General features: G+C 42.7%; 1 protein-coding gene across 1 annotated transcript in view; it reads left to right on the top strand.

Moving 5' to 3' along the window:
• LOC141176355 (myosin-4) overlaps window positions 1-22,713 on the top strand; it is a 104,812-nt gene extending 82,099 nt beyond the window's left edge. Inside the window, exons 8-40 of the mRNA XM_073660301.1 lie at window positions 5,119-5,211; window positions 5,314-5,377; window positions 5,677-5,775; window positions 5,863-5,966; window positions 6,736-6,874; window positions 7,137-7,255; window positions 8,220-8,369; window positions 8,449-8,619; window positions 8,698-9,007; window positions 9,540-9,610; window positions 9,745-9,832; window positions 9,930-10,047; window positions 10,656-10,779; window positions 10,863-10,999; window positions 11,066-11,321; window positions 11,461-11,703; window positions 11,798-11,974; window positions 12,058-12,203; window positions 12,401-12,491; window positions 12,586-12,975; window positions 16,100-16,226; window positions 16,334-16,452; window positions 16,619-16,815; window positions 16,993-17,176; window positions 17,299-17,464; window positions 18,109-18,233; window positions 18,343-18,651; window positions 18,732-18,935; window positions 19,013-19,138; window positions 19,317-19,487; window positions 19,574-19,678; window positions 21,638-21,733; window positions 22,438-22,713. Of these exons, the coding sequence (XP_073516402.1) occupies window positions 5,119-5,211; window positions 5,314-5,377; window positions 5,677-5,775; window positions 5,863-5,966; window positions 6,736-6,874; window positions 7,137-7,255; window positions 8,220-8,369; window positions 8,449-8,619; window positions 8,698-9,007; window positions 9,540-9,610; window positions 9,745-9,832; window positions 9,930-10,047; window positions 10,656-10,779; window positions 10,863-10,999; window positions 11,066-11,321; window positions 11,461-11,703; window positions 11,798-11,974; window positions 12,058-12,203; window positions 12,401-12,491; window positions 12,586-12,975; window positions 16,100-16,226; window positions 16,334-16,452; window positions 16,619-16,815; window positions 16,993-17,176; window positions 17,299-17,464; window positions 18,109-18,233; window positions 18,343-18,651; window positions 18,732-18,935; window positions 19,013-19,138; window positions 19,317-19,487; window positions 19,574-19,678; window positions 21,638-21,733; window positions 22,438-22,590 (5,172 nt within the window). The 3' untranslated portion in view covers window positions 22,591-22,713. The remainder of the gene's footprint in view (window positions 1-5,118; window positions 5,212-5,313; window positions 5,378-5,676; window positions 5,776-5,862; window positions 5,967-6,735; window positions 6,875-7,136; window positions 7,256-8,219; window positions 8,370-8,448; window positions 8,620-8,697; window positions 9,008-9,539; window positions 9,611-9,744; window positions 9,833-9,929; window positions 10,048-10,655; window positions 10,780-10,862; window positions 11,000-11,065; window positions 11,322-11,460; window positions 11,704-11,797; window positions 11,975-12,057; window positions 12,204-12,400; window positions 12,492-12,585; window positions 12,976-16,099; window positions 16,227-16,333; window positions 16,453-16,618; window positions 16,816-16,992; window positions 17,177-17,298; window positions 17,465-18,108; window positions 18,234-18,342; window positions 18,652-18,731; window positions 18,936-19,012; window positions 19,139-19,316; window positions 19,488-19,573; window positions 19,679-21,637; window positions 21,734-22,437) is intronic.
• Window positions 22,714-25,126: the final 2,413 nt, after the last annotated feature.

Here is a 25,126-nt window from a genome sequence, read left to right as displayed (position 1 = left end):
GTGGACATATTCTCCCACCTGAGCTATGGATCTCTGCAGCTTCTCCACTGACCATGGACCTCTTGGCTGCTTCTCTTATTAGTGGTCTCCTTGCTTGGGATGTCAGGTTAGGTGGATGGCCATGTCTTGGCAGATTTGCAGTTGTGCCATACTCCTTCCATTTTGGGATGATGGATTGCACAGATGTTCAGAGCTTGGGCTATTTTTTATAACCTAACCCTGCTTTTCTCTTCTCCACAACTTTATCCCTGACCTGTCTGGTGGGCTCCTCAGTTTCATGATGCTGTTTGATTCTTAATGTTCTCACACAAACCTCTGAGGCCTTCACAAAACAGCTGTAGTTATACTGAGAAGAAATCACACCTAGGGGGACGCAATGTACTAATTATGTGACTTCTGGAGGCGATTGGTCACTCAGGATTTTATTTAGGGGTATCAGACTACAGGGGGCTGAATACAAATGCACAGGATAATTTTCAGTTTTATATCTGTAAAATAATTAGAATACCCTGTATCATTTCCTTTAGACATCACAAATACTTGTTACTTTTGTGTTGCATCATATAAAATACATTTAAGTTTGGTTGTAACGGGTAGGTTGTAACGGTTGTAAGTTTGGTTGTAACGGGTAGGTTGTAACGGTTGTAAGTTTGGTTGTAACGGGTAGGTTGTAACGGTTGTGAGTTTGGTTGTAATGGGTAGGTTGTAACGGTTGTAAGTTTGGTTGTAACGGGTAGGTTGTAATGGGTAGGTTGTAACGGTTGTGAGTTTGGTTGTAATGGGTAGGTTGCAATGGGTAGGTTGTAACGGTTGTAAGTTTGGTTGTAATGGGTAGGTTGTAACGGTTGTAAGTTTGGTTGTAACGGGTAGGTTGTAAATGTTGTAAGTTTGGTTGTAACGGGTAGATTGTAACGGTTGTAAGTTTGGTTGTAACGGGTAGGTTGTAATGGGTAGGTTGTAACGGTTGTGAGTTTGGTTGTAATGGGTAGGTTGTAATGGGTAGGTTGTAACGGTTGTAAGTTTGGTTGTAACGGGTAGGTTGTAAATGTTGTAAGTTTGGTTGTAACGGGTAGGTTGTAACGGTTGTAAGTTTGGTTGTAACGGGTAGGTTGTAACGGTTGTAAGTTTGGTTGTAACGGGTAGGTTGTAACGGTTGTGAGTTTGGTTGTAATGGGTAGGTTGTAACGGTTGTAAGTTTGGTTGTAACGGGTAGGTTGTAATGGGTAGGTTGTAACGGTTGTGAGTTTGGTTGTAATGGGTAGGTTGTAATGGGTAGGTTGTAACGGTTGTAAGTTTGGTTGTAACGGGTAGGTTGTAACGGTTGTAAGTTTGGTTGTAACGGGTAGATTGTAACGGTTGTAAGTTTGGTTGTAATGGGTAGGTTGTAATGGGTAGGTTGTAACGGTTGTAAGTTTGGTTGTAACGGGTAGGTTGTAACGGTTGTAAGTTTGGTTGTAACGGGTAGATTGTAACGGTTGTAAGTTTGGTTGTAATGGGTAGGTTGTAATGGGTAGGTTGTAACGGTTGTAAGTTTGGTTGTAACGGGTAGGTTGTAATGGGTAGGTTGTAACGGTTGTGAGTTTGGTTGTAATGGGTAGGTTGTAATGGGTAGGTTGTAATGGTTGTAAGTTTGGTTGTAACGGGTAGGTTGTAACGGTTGTAAGTTTGGTTGTAACGGGTAGGTTGTAAATGTTGTAAGTTTGGTTGTAACGGGTAGATTGTAACGGTTGTAAGTTTGGTTGTAATGGGTAGGTTGTAACGGTTGTAAGTTTGGTTGTAACGGGTAGGTTGTAAATGTTGTAAGTTTGGTTGTAATGGGTAGATTGTAACGGTTGTAAGTTTGGTTGTAATGGGTAGGTTGTAACGGTTGTAAGTTTGGTTGTAACGGGTAGGTTGTAACGGTTGTAAGTTTGGTTGTAACGGGTAGGTTGTAAATGTTGTAAGTTTGGTTGTAACGGGTAGGTTGTAACGGTTGTAAGTTTGGTTGTAACGGGTAGGTTGTAACGGTTGTAAGTTTGGTTGTAACGGGTAGGTTGTAACGGTTGTGAGTTTGGTTGTAATGGGTAGGTTGTAACGGTTGTAAGTTTGGTTGTAACGGGTAGGTTGTAATGGGTAGGTTGTAACGGTTGTGAGTTTGGTTGTAATGGGTAGGTTGTAATGGGTAGGTTGTAACGGTTGTAAGTTTGGTTGTAACGGGTAGGTTGTAACGGTTGTAAGTTTGGTTGTAACGGGTAGGTTGTAAATGTTGTAAGTTTGGTTGTAACGGGTAGATTGTAACGGTTGTAAGTTTGGTTGTAACGGGTAGGTTGTAATGGGTAGGTTGTAACGGTTGTGAGTTTGGTTGTAATGGGTAGGTTGTAATGGGTAGGTTGTAACGGTTGTAAGTTTGGTTGTAACGGGTAGGTTGTAACGGTTGTAAGTTTGGTTGTAACGGGTAGGTTGTAAATGTTGTAAGTTTGGTTGTAACGGGTAGGTTGTAACGGTTGTAAGTTTGGTTGTAACGGGTAGGTTGTAACGGTTGTAAGTTTGGTTGTAACGGGTAGGTTGTAACGGTTGTGAGTTTGGTTGTAATGGGTAGGTTGTAACGGTTGTAAGTTTGGTTGTAACGGGTAGGTTGTAATGGGTAGGTTGTAACGGTTGTGAGTTTGGTTGTAATGGGTAGGTTGTAATGGGTAGGTTGTAACGGTTGTAAGTTTGGTTGTAACGGGTAGGTTGTAACGGTTGTAAGTTTGGTTGTAACGGGTAGATTGTAACGGTTGTAAGTTTGGTTGTAATGGGTAGGTTGTAATGGGTAGGTTGTAATGGTTGTAAGTTTGGTTGTAACGGGTAGGTTGTAACGGTTGTAAGTTTGGTTGTAACGGGTAGGTTGTAAATGTAAGTTTGGTTGTAACGGGTAGATTGTAACGGTTGTAAGTTTGGTTGTAATGGGTAGGTTGTAACGGTTGTAAGTTTGGTTGTAACGGGTAGGTTGTAAATGTTGTAAGTTTGGTTGTAACGGGTAGATTGTAACGGTTGTAAGTTTGGTTGTAATGGGTAGGTTGTAACGGTTGTAAGTTTGGTTGTAACGGGTAGGTTGTAACGGTTGTAAGTTTGGTTGTAACGGGTAGGTTGTAACGGTTGTAAGTTTGGTTGTAACGGGTAGGTTGTAACGGTTGTAAGTTTGGTTGTAACGGGTAGGTTGTAACGGTTGTAAGTTTGGTTGTAACGGGTAGGTTGTAACGGTTGTGAGTTTGGTTGTAATGGGTAGGTTGTAACGGTTGTAAGTTTGGTTGTAACGGGTAGGTTGTAATGGGTAGGTTGTAACGGTTGTGAGTTTGGTTGTAATGGGTAGGTTGTAACGGTTGTAAGTTTGGTTGTAACGGGTAGGTTGTAAATGTTGTAAGTTTGGTTGTAACGGGTAGATTGTAACGGTTGTAAGTTTGGTTGTAATGGGTAGGTTGTAACGGTTGTAAGTTTGGTTGTAACGGGTAGGTTGTAACGGTTGTAAGTTTGGTTGTAACGGGTAGGTTGTAACGGTTGTAAGTTTGGTTGTAACGGGTAGGTTGTAACGGTTGTAAGTTTGGTTGTAACGGGTAGGTTGTAACGGTTGTAAGTTTGGTTGTAACGGGTAGGTTGTAACGGTTGTGAGTTTGGTTGTAATGGGTAGGTTGTAACGGTTGTAAGTTTGGTTGTAACGGGTAGGTTGTAATGGGTAGGTTGTAACGGTTGTGAGTTTGGTTGTAATGGGTAGGTTGTAATGGGTAGGTTGTAACGGTTGTAAGTTTGGTTGTAACGGGTAGGTTGTAACGGTTGTAAGTTTGGTTGTAACGGGTAGGTTGTAATGGGTAGGTTGTAACGGTTGTAAGTTTGGTTGTAACGGGTAGATTGTAACGGTTGTAAGTTTGGTTGTAACGGGTAGGTTGTAATGGGTAGGTTGTAACGGTTGTGAGTTTGGTTGTAATGGGTAGGTTGTAATGGGTAGGTTGTAACGGTTGTAAGTTTGGTTGTAACGGGTAGGTTGTAACGGTTGTAAGTTTGGTTGTAACGGGTAGGTTGTAAATGTTGTAAGTTTGGTTGTAACGGGTAGGTTGTAACGGTTGTAAGTTTGGTTGTAACGGGTAGGTTGTAACGGTTGTAAGTTTGGTTGTAACGGGTAGGTTGTAACGGTTGTGAGTTTGGTTGTAATGGGTAGGTTGTAACGGTTGTAAGTTTGGTTGTAATGGGTAGGTTGTAATGGGTAGGTTGTAACGGTTGTGAGTTTGGTTGTAATGGGTAGGTTGTAATGGGTAGGTTGTAACGGTTGTAAGTTTGGTTGTAACGGGTAGGTTGTAACGGTTGTAAGTTTGGTTGTAACGGGTAGATTGTAACGGTTGTAAGTTTGGTTGTAATGGGTAGGTTGTAATGGGTAGGTTGTAACGGTTGTAAGTTTGGTTGTAACGGGTAGGTTGTAATGGGTAGGTTGTAACGGTTGTGAGTTTGGTTGCAATGGGTAGGTTGTAATGGGTAGGTTGTAATGGTTGTAAGTTTGGTTGTAACGGGTAGGTTGTAACGGTTTTAAGTTTGGTTGTAACGGGTAGGTTGTAAATGTTGTAAGTTTGGTTGTAACGGGTAGATTGTAACGGTTGTAGGTTTGGTTGTAATGGGTAGGTTGTAACGGTTGTAAGTTTGGTTGTAACGGGTAGGTTGTAAATGTTGTAAGTTTGGTTGTAACGGGTAGATTGTAACGGTTGTAAGTTTGGTTGTAATGGGTAGGTTGTAACGGTTGTAAGTTTGGTTGTAACGGGTAGGTTGTAACGGTTGTAAGTTTGGTTGTAACGGGTAGGTTGTAACGGTTGTAAGTTTGGTTGTAACGGGTAGGTTGTAACGGTTGTGAGTTTGGTTGTAATGGGTAGGTTGTAACGGTTGTAAGTTTGGTTGTAACGGGTAGGTTGTAACGGTTGTGAGTTTGGTTGTAACGGGTAGGTTGTAAATGTTGTAAGTTTGGTTGTAACGGGTAGGTTGTAAATGTTGTAAGTTTGGTTGTAACGGGTAGGTTGTAACGGTTGTAAGTTTGGTTGTAATGGGAAAAAAATGTGGAAAAGTTCACGGGGTGTGAAGACTTTGTCAAGAAACTGTCTCTTTAATCTTCCTCTACCACAGGGAACTCTGGAGGATCAGATTATCCAGGCGAATCCACTGCTGGAGGCTTTTGGTAATGCCAAGACCGTCAGGAATGACAACTCCTCCCGCTTTGTACGTTCTGGATATTTTGTGATTTATGGTTTTGGATTTTCTTTTCTTATCGCTGATGTCACGACTGATGTTTTTTTATTTTCTATTCTCTGTTTTTTTTAGGGTAAATTCATCAGGATCCATTTCGGCACCACTGGGAAACTGGCATCTGCAGATATTGAAACCTGTGAGTGCTAAAATTGAGATTTTTGGTCACACGAGGGTCTTCTGTAACCGGCAGGAGATCCACCTTCATCCATCACATGATCTAGAAGGTTTCTGTATTCTTCAGTGTGAATGAATAATATGGACATAAGGGAAAGCGAATCCGTAAAGCTGCGCTCTCTGGGTTTAGAGAAATGATGGATGTTACGCAAACCCCTTGAGGGAGCGCTCGAAACGTAAAAAGTGAAAAATGATGGAAAACTCCATCATCCTAATTCTTACATTCTTTTTACAGATTTTGCCTTATTTTGTTGTTTTTAGATCTACTGGAGAAATCCCGAGTGACTTTTCAGCTGAAAGCCGAGAGGAGCTACCACATCTTCTACCAGATCATGTCCAACAAGAAGCCCGAGCTGATCGGTGAGGAGGAACCTACGGGGGTTCAAATACATCCTCAAATTCTCCAACTTTTTATGATATTTTTATTTCTGATTTGTTTTCGTCCAGACATGCTCTTGATTACAACAAACCCCTACGACTTCCCGTTTGTCAGCCAAGGTGAAATTACCGTGGCCAGCATCGATGATGCTGATGAGCTGATGGCCACTGATGTAAGTGCCGAAGCCATTAATATTATTGTCACTCCCCATACTGGAACATACATTTTTGCAGGACAATCCTTTGCCGAAAAGAGACAAACTTAGCCCAAATTTTGGGCCATTTCTAATCGTTGCGTGGATGTTTCCCATTTTATTGGGATTTTGGCTGAAGTCCAATGTATGAAAGGAGAAAGGTTATGCTAACTTTGCCCAAAATGTCTGTGTTTTGGGCTTTTCTGGGTAGTCCGAAGGCAAGGTCTAAATATCTTGACTTTGCACAATCGATTTATGTTGATAAGTATGCTGGAATATAGAAAATAAGATTTAAAGGGGACTTGTCACTTGAAATAAATATGTATTTTTTTTACTTCGTATAAATGCCGCTGTTCTCCTGAATCTGGGGATGTTTTTCTTTTGTTTGTGAGCCTCTCCGTTCCTGAGATATGGCTACTTCTTCCCTGCATGAAAAGTAAAGTGGGTGTGGTCCTCAAGAAAGAGTGGAAGACCACGCCCACTTCACAAAAACTACTAGATTTATAGAGAAGCAAGAGGTGGCCGTATCTCGGGAACGGAGAGGCGCAGAAACAAAAGAAAAACAGCGCCGGATTCAGAAAAAAAGGGGCATTTACATGAAGAAAACAAAATGATATATTCATGGCAAGTGACCGGTTCCCTTTAAGGGGGTTATCTGTTGAGAAAGAGAGGAAGTCAATTCCAACTCTGGGGAAAAAAAAAATGTCCTGGGTGAAGTGGCGAGTGACTGTGATTTCCTAATCCACAGAACGCCATCGATATCCTGGGGTTCTCCGCTGATGAGAAGGTCTCCATTTACAAACTGACCGGTGCTGTCATGCACTACGGTAACATGAAGTTCAAGCAAAAGCAGCGAGAGGAGCAGGCCGAGCCCGACGGCACAGAAGGTGAGGCCTGGGGTCTCCAAAAGAGTCAGAAAAGGGTAGTAAATCCAAGAATTAATAATAAAAAAAAAATAATATAAAAATATTCATACCACCTCATCCAACCCTAAAATAGTGTGAAATTATACATCTTGAATTTCTAGCGCCAACTATAGGCTATAAATGGTAGTGCAGCAGATACTTTTTTTTTTAATAATATATTACATGACTTTATATTATAATGTATACAATGCCAATGAAATATATTCTGAATTTTTGCTTCCAGTCGCTGACAAGGCTGCGTACTTGATGAACCTGAACTCGGCTGATCTTCTGAAAGCCCTCTGCTACCCCCGAGTCAAAGTTGGAAATGAATATGTCACCAAAGGCCAAACTGTGCAGCAGGTAGGTGTACTTACTATCCAGATCTTCATGACCTGGGTGGGACTAGCCCAATATAGCACTAGAGGATAGTCTGGGCTGTGATACGGTGGATAGTCTGGGCTGTGATACGGTGGATAGTCCGGGCTGTGATACGGTGGATAGTCCGGGCTTTGATACGGTGGATAGTCCGGGCTGTGATACGGTGGATAGTCTTGGCTGCGATACGGTGGATAGTCTGGGCTGCGATACGGTGGATAGTCTGGGCTGCGATACGGTAGACAGTCTGGGATGTGTTACGGTTGATAGTCTGGGCTGTGATACGGTGGATAGTCTGGGCTGTGATACGGTGGATAGTCTGGGCTGTGATACGGTGGATAGTCTGGGCTGCGATACGGTGGATAGTCTGGGCTGAGATACGGTGGATAGTCTGGGCTATGATACGGTGGATAGTCTGGGCTGTGATACGGTAGACAGTCCGGGCTGTGATACGGTGGATAGTCTGGACTGTGATACGGTGGATAGTCTGGACTGTGATACGGTGGATAGTCTGGGCTATGATACGGTGGATAGTCTGGGCTGTGATACGGTAGACAGTCCGGACTGTGATACGGTGGATAGTGTGGGCTGTGATACAGTTACATGCCCCAATGTTGTTATCAGGGATGGGATGGGATCATCTTGGGATGATTCATAAACTCTCTGAGATCTTAGTGGTCATTCTCTGTATAGATGAACCCTGCAATCTTCACTGACCTACAATCTCATCATGACCCTTTTGATACCCGATTAGGTAGAGTTTTGGCCAAATGTTGGTTTGAGTCTACAAAGATCCAAAGACAATTTGGCTTCATAATGAGCCACTAGCACTTTGATTTGCCCCAGTGTGGACCATCTCTTATAGGCTATTTTATGAGTGACCTATAAAATCTACAAGGCCGATCTAATGTTGACTTGATGAACTATGGTTTTTTACTTTGCTCTCCAGGTCTACAACTCTATTGGTGCCTTGGGGAAGGCCGTCTATGAGAAGATGTTCTTATGGATGGTTACACGTATCAATGAACAACTGGACACCAAGCAGCCAAGACAGTACTTCATCGGTGTCCTGGATATCGCTGGATTTGAAATCTTTGATGTAAGAACTTGGGCCTACCAGTCATTCATCTGATTGACCATTGATTGTCATAGTCATTGCTTACCTTACGTATCTACAGTACAACAGCTTGGAACAACTTTGCATCAACTTCACCAACGAGAAGCTGCAGCAGTTCTTCAACCACCACATGTTTGTCCTGGAACAAGAGGAGTACAAGAAGGAAGGGATCGACTGGGAGTTCATTGACTTCGGCATGGACCTGGCCGCCTGCATTGAGCTCATCGAGAAGGTAATTTTGCCCTTTTAGATTCTTATCTAGAAAGCTAAAACATTTGCAGATCAAACTCACACCCCATGTGTTCCACAGCCGATGGGTATCTTCTCCATCTTGGAAGAGGAGTGCATGTTCCCCAAGGCCACCGACACGTCCTTCAAGAACAAGCTCTACGATCAACATCTCGGCAAATCCAACAACTTCCAGAAGCCAAAGCCGACCAAAGGCAAAGCTGAGGCTCACTTCTCTCTGGTCCATTATGCTGGGACAGTAGACTACAACATCTCTGGATGGCTGGACAAGAACAAGGACCCGCTAAACGAGACGGTCATTGGGCTCTACCAGAAGTCATCAATGAAGACCTTAGCCTATCTCTTCTCCAGCTACGCAGCCGCTGAAGCAGGTGAATACTGTAATGGATGCCAATGACCAAAACTGTAGTCTAACCTGGGAAATAACATGGGAGGGTCAAACTACAAACTACGTACACTTAAAGCAAAGCAAATTTTGATATGTCAAAAGTTTTGATGGGTGCGAATCCTTGATCAGAGAACCTCCACCGATCGCTAAAATGAAAGTTGCAAAAGTGGTCAACCAAGCATTGCTCCCCTTCGCCTATGAATATCACTACTTGAGTACAGGAGAAGACTTCTTTGAATCCATCTTTGGGTTCCGATTTGAGCCAAGTCATGGCAATTATGGCTGAAGGAGCTCAGAGCTCAGCAAAGTCCTTCTGCCCTTTCTCTTCGGAAATTGTTTGAGGTCTTTAGCAAACTCTGATCGAAACTTGTGAATCGTAACAATGACAGATGTCAAAAGTTTTTTGTAAAGTGCAGCTGCTCTTACTAAGGAGGGGCAATAAAAATGTAAAAAATGATGGTGCCAGTGAGGAAAAATGTAGATGTGTCTAATATAACTGTCCTCATGATCCTCAGAGGGTGGTGGTGGAAAGAAAGGCAGCAAAAAGAAGGGTTCCTCCTTCCAGACGGTGTCTGCTCTTTTCAGGGTAAGTACCCCTATATAAATTATTATTGTCTCTCAAGGCTGCGGGAGAACCATAATCCAACACATATTCCATTATTTTCTTACACTTGGCCATATTATGTTATAACCAGTTCTACTTTCTCCTCGTTGGTATAGGAGAACTTGAACAAGCTGATGACCAATCTTAGGACAACTCACCCTCACTTTGTACGTTGTCTCATCCCCAATGAGACCAAAACTCCAGGTAGGAACCACAAAAGACGTTCTAATCAGTTTTCCAGAAATATCTAAAAAAAAAAATCAGACACGTCTCATAATGTGCCTAAAATCCTTTTCTAAAGGTGCCATGGAGCATGAGCTGGTGTTGCATCAGTTGCGGTGTAATGGTGTCCTGGAGGGAATTAGGATTTGTCGAAAGGGTTTCCCGAGCAGAATTCTGTACGGTGACTTCAAGCAGAGGTATTGGTGGAAAAATGGATCATGTCTGATGAAGAACACATATTACCCCAATATTAAGTATTTACATTGATGCTCCATGACCAGGAGACTAGTTTTGACCTTTTTTAGGAAGTTCATGTATTCTTTTATTAAGTACCAAAGATGGAGAAATTACAGAAATATACTGACTTTGGCAAACCTTTTTTATAGACTAACATTTCCAAAAATTGGTAACCCAACCAAATTACATTGGTGCCCCATGGGCTGAAGACTTTAGCCTCGTTCTACTTTCTAGGAAGCTTTCATTGTACAAGTGGGTTCCTCCCAAAGTATATGGATATTGGCAATTGTTGCCCATTTTTTTTCTTGGTGATCATTAACGATGAATTAATTTTTCCAAAAATCAGTAATTTAACGAATAATAACAGACACAATTATATTAGTTCCCCGAGACATGAAGATGTAGGCCATCTTTTAGGAAGCGCATGTATTCTATCTTTGCACGAGCGTCATTGATGCCCACTGGATATCACCCTAAATCCAGAGGTATACCTTTAAGTGACTATCTTTTAAACTTATTTTTCCAAAATTTGGTAATCCATCCAATCGATTTGTCCCTTTTTTAACAGATACAAGATCTTAAATGCCAGCGCCATCCCAGAAGGTCAGTTTATCGACAGCAAGAAAGCTTCGGAGAAACTTCTTGGGTCCATCGATGTTGACCATACTCAGTACAGATTTGGACACACGAAGGTGTCTATCTTTATATATGGCATGGATATATTAATCATCCTATTTCTCCATGTATTAAAATACTTTATGTGCCATATTTTAAGGTATTCTTCAAAGCTGGTCTGCTGGGAACACTAGAAGAGATGCGAGATGACAGACTGGCCGAAGTCATCACTCGAACTCAAGCCATGTGCCGGGGATATCTCATGAGGGTAGAATTCAAGAAGATGATGGACAGGAGGTATTCAATAACTCATTGAATTTAAATATTTGTATTAAATCTCATTATATTACCCTTGAATCGTAGGGAAGCAATATTTACAATCCAATATAACATCCGAGCTTTCATGAATGTCAAGACTTGGCCATGGATGAAACTTTATTTCAAGATCAAACCTCTTCTGAAGAGCGCCGAATCTGAGAAAGAGATGGCCAACATGAAAGAAGAGTTTCAAAAGACTAAGGACTCTCTGGCCAAGTCAGAAGCCAAGAGAAAGGAGCTGGAGGAGAAGATGGTTAAGGTTCTCCAAGAGAAGAATGACCTTCAGCTTCAAGTCCAGTCTGTGAGTCTGAGCTCATCGTAGACCTCTCAATCGGCATAATTTTTCCATGTAACATTTACACCGGTGATTGTTTTATGCAATTTCTTGATTTTAAATTTAATGGTAATCTTGGCAATTGCGTTTCCGTCTTTTGACTTAGGAATCCGAAAACTTAACCGATGCGGAAGAGAGATGCGATCAATTGATCAAAACCAAAATCCAATTGGAAGCTAAAATCAAAGAGTTAAATGAGAGGCTGGAAGACGAGGAAGAGTCAAACGCTGAACTGACGGCCAAGAAGAGGAAACTGGAAGACGAGTGCTCCGAGCTGAAGAAAGACATTGATGACCTTGAGTTGACTTTGGCCAAGGTTGAGAAGGAAAAACACGCCACTGAAAACAAGGCAAGACATTTTCATGACTATTCTAAGATGGAATATTGGTTTTGTTTGTCCTGATAAGATGCCTTTTGTTGGTTCCTTCTTATTTTTCAAAAAGGTTAAAAACCTTACGGAAGAGATGGCCGTCCTGGACGAGAGCATAGCGAAGCTCACAAAGGAGAAGAAAGCTCTGCAAGAAGCCCACCAACAAACTCTCGACGACCTGCAGGCTGAAGAAGACAAAGTCAACACCCTGACCAAAGCAAAGACCAAGCTTGAGCAACAAGTGGACGATGTGAGAAGTGTGAAAAGTTATAAAATTGTATCGGAGCAAAACAAAAATCTACTATCGATTTGATAAGATTTTTCTATTTCTAGCTTGAGGGATCTCTGGAACAAGAAAAGAAACTGCGCATGGATCTCGAAAGATCCAAGAGGAAACTGGAAGGTGATCTGAAATTAGCCCAAGAAACCATCATGGATCTAGAAAATGATAAGCAGCAGATGGATGAAAAACTGAAAAAGTGAGTATGGAAGTAATATATATATTTCGAAACACAACTAGACAATATATATATATATTTTTTTTCAGAATCGAAATAGAAAATTATTTTAAATCGGGTGTCTATACGAGGCAACCTAAATCTGGTGGCCATATATTGATGGGGTTGCGAGCTGTCCTTCTAGTTATGTAATCCAGTCTAACCTCATTTCCCGGTAGGAAAGATTTTGAAATCAGCCAATTTTCAAGCAGAATTGAGGATGAACAGGTCCTTGGTGCTCAGTTGCAAAAGAAAATTAAAGAATTACAGGTAGCGTTAACTTACAAACCATTAGACCATCCCGTAAAAAAGTCAAAGGAGCAAAATTTTTATTGGAAATTTTCTTTTTCTTATTAATTCCAAGGCTCGTATCGAGGAACTTGAAGAAGAAATTGAGGCGGAACGTGCAGCCCGTGCCAAGGCTGAGAAGCAGCGTTCCGACCTCTCGAGAGAGCTTGAGGAGATCAGCGAGCGCCTGGAAGAAGCTGGTGGTGCAACCTCTGCTCAGATTGAGATGAACAAGAAGCGTGAGGCTGAATTCCAGAAGATGCGACGTGACCTGGAAGAAGCCACCTTACAACACGAAGCCACTGCCGCCGCTCTCCGGAAGAAGCATGCCGACAGTGCTGCAGAGCTGGGAGAACAAATCGATAATCTCCAGAGGGTCAAGCAGAAGCTGGAAAAAGAGAAGAGTGAACTCAAGATGGAGATTGATGATCTCGCCAGCAACATGGAAACTGTCTCCAAATCCAAGGTAGAGTCACTTATGGAAAGAAATAGGGCAAGAACTTCGTAGGAATGATATCCAAAACATGAGATGGCATTTGCTAAAGCCTTATGCTGGTTGGATGTGTAATACTGGTTGAGTCAGCACTATATACAGTTGTGCTCAAAAGTTTACACACCCCGGCAGAATTTTTGCTTTCTTGGCCTTGTTTCAGAGAATATGAATGATAACCATAAACCTTTTCCTCCACTCATGGTTATTGGTTGGGTGAAGCCATTTATTGTCAAACTACTGTGTTTTCTCTTTTTAAATCTTAATGACAACCAAAAATATCCAAATGACCCCTGGGATCAAAAGTTCCCATACCCTGGTGATTTTGGCCTGATAACATATGCAGAATTTGACACAAATGGGTTTGAATGGCTACTAAAGGTAACATCCTCACTTGTGACCCGTTTGCTTGTAATCAGTGTGTGTGCATAAAAGCTGAGTGAGTTTCTGGGATCCAGACAGACTCTTGCATCGTTCATCCAGCCACTGACGTTTCTGGATTGTGAGTTATGGGGAAAGCAAAAGAATTGTCAACGGATCTACGGGAAAAGATAGTTGAACTGTATAACACAGGAAAGGGATACAAAAAAAATATCCAAGGAATTGATAATCCAGTCAGCAGCGTTCAAACTGTGATTAACAAATGGAAAATCAGGAGCTCTGTAAAAACCAAACCACGGTCAGGTAGACCAACAAAAATTTCGGCCACAACGGCCAGGAAAATTGTTCGGGATGCCAAGAAAAACCCACAAATAACATCAGCTGAAATTCAGGACTCTCTGAAAACTAGCGGTGTGGCTGTTTCAAGATGCACAATAAGGAGACACTTGAAGAAAAATGGGCTGCATGGTCGAGTCACCAGAAGAAAGCCATTACTGCGCAAATGCCACAAAGTATCTCACCTACAATACGCCAAACAGCACAGAGACAAGCCTCAAAACTTCTGGAACAAGGTAATTTGGAGTGATGAGACCAAAATTGAACTTTTTTGCCACAACCATAAACGTTACATTTGGAAAGAGGTCAACAAGGCCTATGATGAAAGGAACACCATTCCTACAGTAAAGCATGGAGGTGGATTGCTGATGTTTTGGGATGTGAGCTACAAAGGCACAGGAAACTTGGTAAAAGTTGAAGGAAAGATGAATGCAGCACTTTATCAGCAAATACTGGAGGCAAATTTGCACTCATCAGCCTGGAAGCTGCGCATGGGACGTACTTGGACGTTCCAACATGGCAACGATCCAAAACACAAGGCCAAGTCGACCTGTCATTGGCTACAGCAGAGCAAAGTGAAGGCTCTGGAGTGGCCATCTCAGTCTCCTGACCTTAATATCATTGAGCCACTCTGGGGAGATCTCAAGCGTGCAGTTCATGCTAGACAGCCCAGGAATTTACAGGAACTGGAGACTTTTTGCCAAGAAGAATGGGCGGCTTTACCATCTGAGAAAATAAAGAACCTCATCCACAGCTACCACAAAAGACTTCAAGCTGTCATTGATGTTAGAGGGGGCAATACACGGTATTAAGAACTGGGGTATGGGAACTTTTGATCAGGGTCATTTGGATGTTTTTGGTTGTCATTAAGATTGAAAAAGAGAAAAAAATCTTTTTCTTCTTGTATACTACAAAATACAACCTATTCTCACATCCCTAATAGCTCAGTGTGTTATCAGGGTGATGCCCAAGCGAAAGGTCACAAAAAACAGGTCAAGAAAAAAAGGTCAAATAAAGAGAAACAGCATCATCCAGATCATCAGTAGTCGTCTCTCAGCCAAGAGAACTGCTAAACTGCTACTCTGTCACGGGTGTGTCAGAGGTGACAGACAGTCGCCCTGCAGTGGGTTGCAGGAGATCTCTACGTTTGGCATTACAGACCGTTTCTTAGATAAGAGGCTGTCTTTAGGACCGAGCGGCTACTTCTCTCTTGCTAATTAGCTCTCTGGCCTGGGTGTATAAATACCTGGTGTGTCTGAGAGGGAGTCACCGGCTATATTCATTTCTACTTGGGAGGCTTAGCAGGAGCAGCACTTTGTACTTTCTGGAGCTGGAGGCCATGTTCATATTTGGAGTCCTCTAAAGCTAAGCAATTTCCCCTTGTTTTGTCTTCCCTTGTTGTCTATAGAGTTTAGTGGAGGTTGACTAGTGCTCATCTTCCATCCCTAGCCGTAGCCATACGCCAGGGAGAGTAGGGCGAGGCCCGCGTGCGGCGACTGCTGAGGAGGCAATATAGGGATGGTAGTTGAGACAGTGTGACGCTAGACCAGACTAGGAGGTCTCCACTTCCCCCTTTCCCTAGTGTCTGGGCTCCCTTTCCCTTTTCCCTCTGTGTTGCACTAACACCTGGCGTGACAAGTGGCCCGAAAAAAGGTACAGAAACCTTGACTTCAATATCGTCATAAGAAGCGTCAACTCGAGTTTGCAAAAAAGTACGAGAAGTGGACAATGGAAGATTGGAAACAGGTGATTTGGGGTGATAAACTAGGCTCTGATGAGGACAAATGGGTCTGGAAGAAACAAGGGGAAAAATGCCCTAACGGATCGAGAAATGGAAGGAACTATCAAGGAGGAAGCCTGATGATATGGGGTTGTTTCACAGCCAAAGGTGTTGGACACTTGACCAGGATCGATGGTGGTCTCAATGTGAGTCTCCTACAACATGAGCTACTTTGTACACTCAAGTACTATGGGTATGAAAAGGACGACATAGTGTTCCAGCAGGACAACAACCTGAAGCATACGTCAGGATTGGTGAAGAATTGGTTCAATGACCATGAAGCAGAGGTGCTGGATTGGCCCCCACAGTCCCCAGACCTCAACCCAATCCAACACTCGTAGGTAGAGTTGAATAAAAAGCTGTATACAGACCCAAGTGACCAGTATACACCAACTATGGGAACGTGTAGAGGAGACCCGGGATCAGATTTCTGTCGGGGATCAAGATCAAGAAGGATTCAGGCAATGCTGAAAGCCAAAGGTGGACTTACAAAATACTAAAAATTAAAATTTCGATTTTTAGGTTGCAAAACAGTAAAAATGCAAATGACATGAGAAAATTCTGCATAACTAATCATATTGTGTAATTTTGTCTTGTACACAGGCCAATTTTGAAAAGATTTGCCGCACCCTTGAAGACCAGTTGAGTGAACTCAAGACCAAAGAGGAGGAACATCAAAGACAGATTAATGATATTAGTGCTCAAAGAGCCCGACTGCAAACTGAAAATGGTGAGTTTTGTACTTTTTTTTTTTGCTCTAAGGCGAAGACCCACACGGCTAATATTTGGGTCTCTACGTAGCCCCTCGAGGACATAACAAATAAATATTTCGAATAGGTGAATTTTCTCGCCACCTGGAAGAAAGAGATTCCCTGATTTCTCAGCTCTCTAGAGGCAAACAGGCCTTCACCCAGCAAATCGATGAGCTCAAGAGGCAATTGGAAGAGGAGACCAAGGTGTGTAACGAAAGGAACTTGAAGGACATGTTAGGTGGGAGGGTTATATCGAAAAATCTGAATTAAATTTCCAAGTAAATTGCCTCTACTGAGGATTTTAGATGTTTATATAAAGTTTCTTTTGTTTTTTTGTCCAATTTTTTTTTCTAATCTTTTTCCCGTAAAGGCCAAGAACGCACTTGCCCATGGCTTACAGTCTTCCCGCCATGACTGTGACCTGTTGAGGGAACAATTTGAAGAGGAGCAAGAAGCAAAGGCTGAACTTCAACGTGCTTTGTCCAAAGCCAATGGGGAAGTTGCCCAATGGAGAACCAAATATGAGACTGACGCCATCCAGCGTACAGAGGAACTGGAAGAAGCCAAGTAGGTGTCTCGTGAGAACATGTATCACTAGATGTCACCATACTGAGCTTGAAAAAGAAATCTCGTCAGTGGGCGTAGTACAATGTCTTAGAACCTTAACATATAAAATCCACAAAAAAAAACAATATCATCAATGTCAAAGTTGTAAATTGATGCATATATCATCCAATAATCCAGGAAGAAGCTGGCTCAAAGACTACAAGAGGCCGAGGAGCACATCGAGGCTGTGAATTCCAAGTGTGCGTCGCTTGAGAAGACCAAGCAGAGGTTGCAGAATGAAGTTGAGGACCTCATGGTTGACGTGGAAAGGTCCAACAGTGCCTGTGCTGCCATGGACAAGAAGCAGAAGAACTTTGATAAGGTGCGGTTATAAAGACGTTGCATATCGATTTCACAATCTTGATTTAGTCCTGAAGTTTCGTGCATGATGGAATCAAGATAATTATGCAAAAAAATTATCCATTTTTCATCCATGCAATATAGATTCTGGCTGAATGGAAGCAGAAATATGAGGAGGCACAAGCCGAGCTTGAAGCATCCCTCAAAGAGTCTCGTTCTCTGAGCACCGAACTGTTCAAAATTAAGAACGCCTATGAAGAGTCCATGGATCACTTGGAGACCATCAAGCGGGAGAACAAGAACTTGCAACGTAATAATTAAATCTGAATATTTAAATATTTATCAATAAAGTCGTTAAGTCTGAGTGGACCAAGATCCCACCTAAAAAGTGTCCTACTAGAAGTTGAGTAGTCTTCTACAGAATCTATTCCAAATGTAGACACCTTGAAAATAGATTTTGAAGTGAGAAAACTCTTATGACTTTGCTTATCTCAGGTCAATGATTGTTTAGGTTAATGCAAATGTTGAAAGTCACGTTGCCCTTACCTCTTACTTGGTGGTTGAGTAGTCTTCTACAGAATCTATTCCAATTGTAGACACCTTGAAAATAGATTTTGAAGTGCGAAAACTCTTATGACTTTGCTTATCCCAGGTCAATGATGGTTTAGGTTAATGCAAATGTTGAAAGTCACGTTGCCCTTACCTCTTACTTGGTGGTTGAGTAGTCTTCTACAGAATCTATTCCAAATGTAGACACCTTGAAAATAGATTTTGAAGCCCAAATCCAGAACTTAATTCGAAAACTCTTTTATGACTTTGCTGATCTCAGGTCAATGATGGTTTAGGTTAATGTAAATGTTGAAATGTTGCCCTTACCTCTAGAAACCAAGAATAGTGGTATTGTGATGATACAAAAAATGGGTGATTCCAATAACTCTTCTTTTTTCTCTGTAGAGGAGATTGCAGACCTTACTGAACAAGTATCAGAAAATGCAAAAACTCTCCATGAAGTTGAAAAGGCCAAAAAGCAAATTGAGCAAGAGAAGACTGACGTTCAGACGGCCCTGGAAGAAGCGGAGGTATTGCTTTTGGAAAATAATGTCATCTTGGTCATAGAGCTTTTGTCGTCTCCTCCAACGAAAATAAAAAAAACTCTATACCTTGATGATTTCTATCTGCACCTTGCAGGCATCCCTTGAACATGAAGAAGGAAAAATTCTCCGAATCCAACTGGAGCTCACCCAAGTAAAATCCGAAATCGATAGGAAGATTGCGGAGAAAGACGAAGAAATTGATCAGCTGAAAAGGAACCACATCAGGATTGTGGAATCCATGCAGAGCACTTTGGATGCTGAAATCAGAAGCAGAAATGATGCTCTGAGGTTAAAGAAGAAAATGGAAGGAGATCTCAACGAAATGGAGGTCCAGTTGAGCCATGCCAATCGGCAAGCTGTAGAATCTCAAAAGCAACTAAGAAACGTCCAAGGATTACTTAAGGTAGATGGCCAGAAACAACTTAAACACTTAAGATGTCAATTGACCGACCAACCTCCTTACTTCATGTCTTCTTCTTACAGGACGTCCAAATTCACCTGGATGACTCGCTCAGGTCCAATGAAGATCTGAAAGAACAGTTGGCTATGGTGGAACGCAGAGCAAACCTCATGCAATCCGAGATTGAAGAAATTAGGGCGGCTCTGGAACAAACCGAGAGGAGCCGGAAGGTTGCCGAACAGGAGCTTCTGGACACAAGTGAACGTGTCCAGCTCCTGCATTCACAGGTATGAGATTGATGATCCAGGCAATGGAACGGAAGCGGTCTGATAATGGGTGCAAATATACTGTTTTTCTTCGACAGAACACGAGCTTGATCAACACAAAGAAGAAGCTTGAGAGCGACATTGCTCAGATGCAGACGGAGGTAGAGGAGGCCATACAAGAAGCCAGGAACGCAGAAGAGAAAGCCAAGAAAGCTATTACTGATGTGAGTAGTCTACAGATTTAAGATATATCCATGGTGGTTCCTTGGGTGGTAGTCTTCTAAAGCTGAGGGTTGAAATCTGGCCAAGGGCCAGATTTCCTCTTACACTCCAAAAGTATAGGTCTATTTGAAAATAAGATTCTAGATCATCATCTTTATTCTTAATCTCTCTCCTTTTTAGGCTGCCATGATGGCTGAGGAACTGAAAAAGGAACAAGACACCAGCGCTCATCTTGAGAGGATGAAGAAGAACCTTGATCAGACTGTGAAGGATCTTCAGCTTCGTCTAGATGAGGCGGAACAGCTCGCTCTTAAAGGAGGGAAGAAGCAGCTCCAAAAATTGGAGGCCAGGGTACCGTACTGAAAAAATGAAGAAACTCTTCGAATGTGAGCTTTAGGACAGATTTCTGGAAAAATTTATATTGTTTTGTCTTCTAGGTGAGGGAACTCGAAAACGAACTTGACAGCGAGCAAAAACGTGGCTCCGAAGCCATTAAAGGTGTTCGTAAATTTGAGAGACGTGTAAAAGAACTCACCTATCAGGTAAGGAAACTGCCCATCTGTGTAATAACGAATCATAGAGATCATTAGGGATCCAATGTGTAGATGGTATGAATGGACACGTAAAGGTGGTATCGGTGGAAGCTATAGATGTGTCCTTCCTTATCTTTCCTCTTGGCACAAGACATGCAGAAAATGATGGGCATGTCACAAAAAATTTAGATTCGAAAGAACGTTCAACTCGTTTCTCACCTGTCCTGTGACTGCAGTTCCACTTTCGGTGTTCCACTTGTCCCCTCTGATCATCTGGCACATCCATTGCTTTCCAGTTGGCACTCACATCATAGACATCTAGGATCTCACTAGTCAAGTGCCCCCTAGACCATATCGGGCATGATGGAAGCCTAGAAATCAGTGGCCAAAGGCCATAACAAGCAAGAGGAGGACCGGGCGTGGAGCTCTGGTGACATTGGGCGTGAGGCTTCGAGCATGATGGAAGCCTAGAAATCAGTGCCCAAAGGCCATAACAAGCAAGAGGAGGACCGGGCGTGGAGCTCTGGTGACATTGGGCGTGAGGCTATCATAGACATCTAGGAGCTCACTAGTCAAGTGCCCCCTAGACCGTATCGGGCATGATGGAAGCCTAGAAATCAGTGGCCAAAGGCCATAACAAGCAAGAGGAGGACCGGGCGTGGAGCTCTGGTGACATTGGGCATGAGGCTTCGAGCATGATGGAAGCCTAGAAATCAGTGGCCAAAGGCCATAACAAGCAAGAGGAGGACCGGGCGTGGAGCTCTGGTGACATTGGGCATGAGGCTTCGAGCATGATGGAAGCCTAGAAATCAGTGGCCAAAGGCCATAACAAGCAAGAGGAGGACCGGGCGTGGAGCTCTGGTGACATTGGGCGTGAGGCTTCGAGCATGATGGAGGCCTAGAAATCAGTGTCCAAAGGCCATAACAAGCAAGAGGAGGACCGGGTGTGGAGCTCTGGTGACATTGGGCGTGAGGCTTCGAGCATGATGGAAGCCTAGAAATCAGTGCCCAAAGGCCATAACAAGCAAGAGGAGGACCGGGCGTGGAGCTCTGGTGACATTGGGCGTGAGGCTTCGAGCATGATGGAAGCCTAGAAATCAGTGCCCAAAGGCCATAACAAGCAAGAGGAGGACCGGGTGTGGAGCTCTGGTGACATTGGGCGTGAGGCTTCGAGCATGATGGAAGCCTAGAAATCAGTGCCCAAAGGCCATAACAAGCAAGAGGAGGACCGGGCGTGGAGCTCTGGTGACATTGGGCGTGAGGCTATCATAGACATCTAGGAGCTCACTAGTCAAGTGCCCCCTAGACCGTATCGGGCATGATGGAAGCCTAGAAATCAGTGGCCAAAAGCCATAACAAGCAAGAGGAGGACCGGGCGTGGAGCTCTGGTGACATTGGGCGTGAGGCTATCATAGACATCTAGGAGCTCACTAGTCAAGTGCCCCCTAGACCGTATCGGGCATGATGGAAGCCTAGAAATCAGTGGCCAAAGGCCATAACAAGCAAGAGGAGGACCGGGCGTGGAGCTCTGGTGACATTGGGCGTGAGGCTATCATAGACATCTAGGAGCTCACTAGTCAAGTGCCCCCTAGACCGTATCGGGCATGATGGAAGCCTAGAAATCAGTGGCCAAAGGCCATAACAAGCAAGAGGAGGACCGGGCATGGAGCTCTGGTGACATTGGGCGTGAGGCTCCAGAATTTCTTACCTTCCAAGATATCCCCAACAAAGCTTTAGATTAACCAGTGTGATTCACTGATGACGTGGTGCCAGACCGGGCTAATGAAAAGGATCCTAGAAAGAAAGAGATTTGTGAGGCTTATATCCAGCAGCCGGAGACTATTGACCTAGCCAAATCGACCCACCCATCTCTAACTACTATCTTAAGAATGCCATTAACCCCCAAAAAAGTAGCTTTCACTTTTAGTCACATTCATCGACTTGTCTTTTTTCTATTTGTTTTCAAAGTCTGAAGAAGACAAGAAGAACGTAATGAGACTTCAAGACCTGGTAGACAAACTTCAGCTGAAGGTCAAGGCCTACAAGCGGCAGTCTGAGGAAATTGTAAGTCCTACTTGTTACCTATGCTGCTCCTTTAGCAATGAAGTAACAGACTTCGTAATGATTGTAGATGATATCACATGACTGATAAAGCCAATGAACCAACCATACTAGACCTGAAGATCTCCCATTTTGGCTCACGATCTACGAGGTTAAAAATTTGTCCATTTTTATTGTCTCTCCCTAACCCTAAAATGTATAAGTCATATGAAGGTGCCCAAAGTACTAGATGTAAAATGAAAGAGAAATGAGATCATAATTCATTATGCATTGAATGAACCTACATACCAAAACTAAGATTGTCGAAAAGGACTTCTTTTAAACTCCTTATACAGTCCTAGAACCCCTTTGTCTGAGCTGAAATGTTCATTCTGCGTCAGGTCTATGCTTCTACTAGGGGGGTCAGTCTCTCTGCCCTTATCCATACGTACGTCACTTGACAAATGGTAAGGTTTTAATATTAGAGTTAGGACTGTCCCATAGGGGTTACCGTGACGTGGTGGGATGGCTTTTACATTATTTTGATCAAAATTATGTTAACTAAATACCCTTCATTATTTATTATTATTTTTGCACTGTGAGATTTACCCATTTACTTCCAGTTACTTGGGTATTTTGCTTGTCTTTGGTTTTTCTTAGTCCTAGAACTCTGTAGAACTTTGTAACATAATTACGACTACATTTCTTCTCATTTTTCAAAAATTCAGGATGAGCAATCCAATGTCAACCTATCCAAGTATCGTAAAGTGCAGCATGAACTGGAGGAAGCAGAAGAGCGTGCCGATATTGCCGAGTCTCAGGTCAATAAGCTACGGGCTAAAACAAGGGAAGTCACCAAAATCACCAAGAGCGAAGAGTAAGAGGAACAACTGAGCCTCAAGGTGAACGAAGAGAAGCACACAATGTGAAATCTTTGTCACTTTGTCCTTAAATGAATGTCTTAAATTTTTAGCCTTAAATAAAATGTAGACCTTTGCAAGAAATCGATTGTGTTGGCCGATTTTTGCGCATTTTATACACGAGGGTTATTGACGTCGTCGAACAAGATTGACTGGACATCAACTATGATGTCGGTGTAGATTGTGGCTTTGGTTCTACAAATGATTGCCCAAGGGTTTCATGAAGTGTCCTCCCTACTGACTGTCTGATCCATTGTGAGCGTTATATCTAATTTACTAACATTGTTTCCACCAATCTGAAAAAACGTAGACAACCGTGCGTTGGTGGTCGTAGATGGTGGTGATCATGATGAAAATTTTGATTTTAACCACAATTATTTGGGTAAAATAAGTATAGTGGACCTCCCCAAATTCTATTTGGTTATTAGTATCAACTGTAAATTTACATTATTTCCATCATTCATAGACCATTGGTAATAATATCTGCTAAGTGTGACCAAATTGGGCAAATACAAAACATCTTGAGATGTATCACAGACATTGGGGCAGCTGTCTGAGGATGTATGGAGGGAATGAGAACATGGAAATATTTGGGAGAGTTGAGCAAGAGCTTGAAATATCTGAGACAACCTGCGAGAAACAAGAAGACCTCTGAGAAACGAGAGACCTCTAGAGGCATCCTCAGAGAAACAAGTAGACCTCTGAGAAACGAGAGACCTCTAGAGGCATCCCCTGAAAAACAAGTAGACCTCTGAGAAACGAGAGACCTCTATAGGCATCCTCAGAGAAACAAGTAGACCTCTGAGAAGCGAGAGACCTCTAGAGGCATCCTCAGAGAAACAAGTAGACCTCTGAGAAACGAGAGACCTCTAGAGGCATCCTCAGAGAAACAAGTAGACCTCTGAGAAACGAGAGACCTCTAGAGACATCCTCCGAGAAACAAGTAGACCTCTGAGAAACGAGAGACCTCTAGAGGCATGCTCAGAGAAACAAGTAGCCCTCTGAGAAACGAGAGACCTCTAGAGGCATCCTCAGAGAAACTAGTAGACCTCTGAGAAACTAAAGACCTCTAGAGGCATCCTCAGAGAAACAAGTAGACCTCTGAGAAATGAAAGACCTCTAGAGGCATCCTCAGAGAAACAAGTAGACCTCTGAGAAACGAGAGACCTCTAGAGGCATTCTCCGAGAAACAAGTAGACCTCTGAGAAATGAGAGACCTCTAGAGGCATCCTCAGAGAAACAAGTAGACCTCTGAGAAACAAGAGACCTCTAGAGGCATCCTCAGAGAAACAAGTAGACCTCTGAGAAATGAGAGACCTCTAGAGGCATCCTCAGAGGAACAAGTAGACCTCTGAGAAACGAGAGACCTCTAGAGACATCCTCAGAGAAACAAGTAGACCACTGAGAAACAAGAGACCTCTAGAGGCATCCCCTGAAAAACAAGTAGACCTCTGAGAAGCGAGAGACCTCTATAGGCATCCTCAGAGAAACAAGTAGACCTCTGAGAAACGAGAGACCTCTAGAGGTATCCTCAGAGAAACAAGTAGACCTCTGAGAAACGAAAGACCTCTAGAGGCATCCTCAGAGAAACAAGTAGACCTCTGAGAAATGAGAGACCTCTATAGGCATCCTCTGAGTAACAAGAGACCTTTAGGTTGTGTGGGTGCAGTAACCCATCAGATGTATGAGAAGGTTGGGAAGTGAGGTAGATCTTGAAAGTTGGGATGAGGTTTCGTGATATCTAAAAAGGCTGAGGAGATGTGGTGGACCATAAGATTTCTAAGAAAATTGGGAAGGAATTAAAATAGCTAATGAGAAGTAGAGGCGATATGGAATTGTGGAGAACTGTGACCTTGGACAATACTCGGTGTAAAAAGTTTTTAACAGTATAAGTTTGTCAAGATTGAGACTTCATGATCAAAAAAAGGAAAACGTGACCAGTCTCGAAAGAGATTGTGATGTCCTCTGATAACTTCCACATCTTTATTTAGGGAGACTTATGCCCAACTTGACCATCTTTATTTAGGGAGACTTATGCCCAACTTGACCTTAAGATGCAGTCAGATTATATAAATACATCAGAAAGAAGAGTTTCCTAAGATAAAACCACATCTCAAGGAGCCCGACGTTGGCCGAGTATCAAATACCTGCTCTTTAAATACCATGGTGATTTCACGATCCTATAATCTCTCCTTCTGGCTCCTATGTCGACTTCCATCAGCTGAAGGAATATTTCATTACAAGATCTGGGGTGTTAAATATTTTACTATAAGTAGATGTCACTTGGATATAGTGAAGCCATCTGCTCTTTATCACGTATCTGAGGTCGGATTAGACCTCTAAACCCAGAGCTCCCTACAAAAATACATTATCATCAAAGGGATGAGCTAAAAATCCTGGAAGAAACGATCTAGAAGATGGATCTCCTGGGCCGATAACTCAACGAGGCAAATGGACGGGGAAAGAATTCATAAAATAAAGGAGATAAGAAGAAGTC

Source organism: Phyllobates terribilis, unplaced genomic scaffold, assembly GCF_046119375.1.
Source record: "Phyllobates terribilis strain yellow unplaced genomic scaffold, ASM4611937v1 Scaffold_25__1_contigs__length_18738178, whole genome shotgun sequence".
Classification (NCBI taxonomy): domain Eukaryota; kingdom Metazoa; phylum Chordata; class Amphibia; order Anura; family Dendrobatidae; genus Phyllobates; species Phyllobates terribilis.
This window is presented reverse-complemented; position numbering and strand designations above follow the sequence as displayed.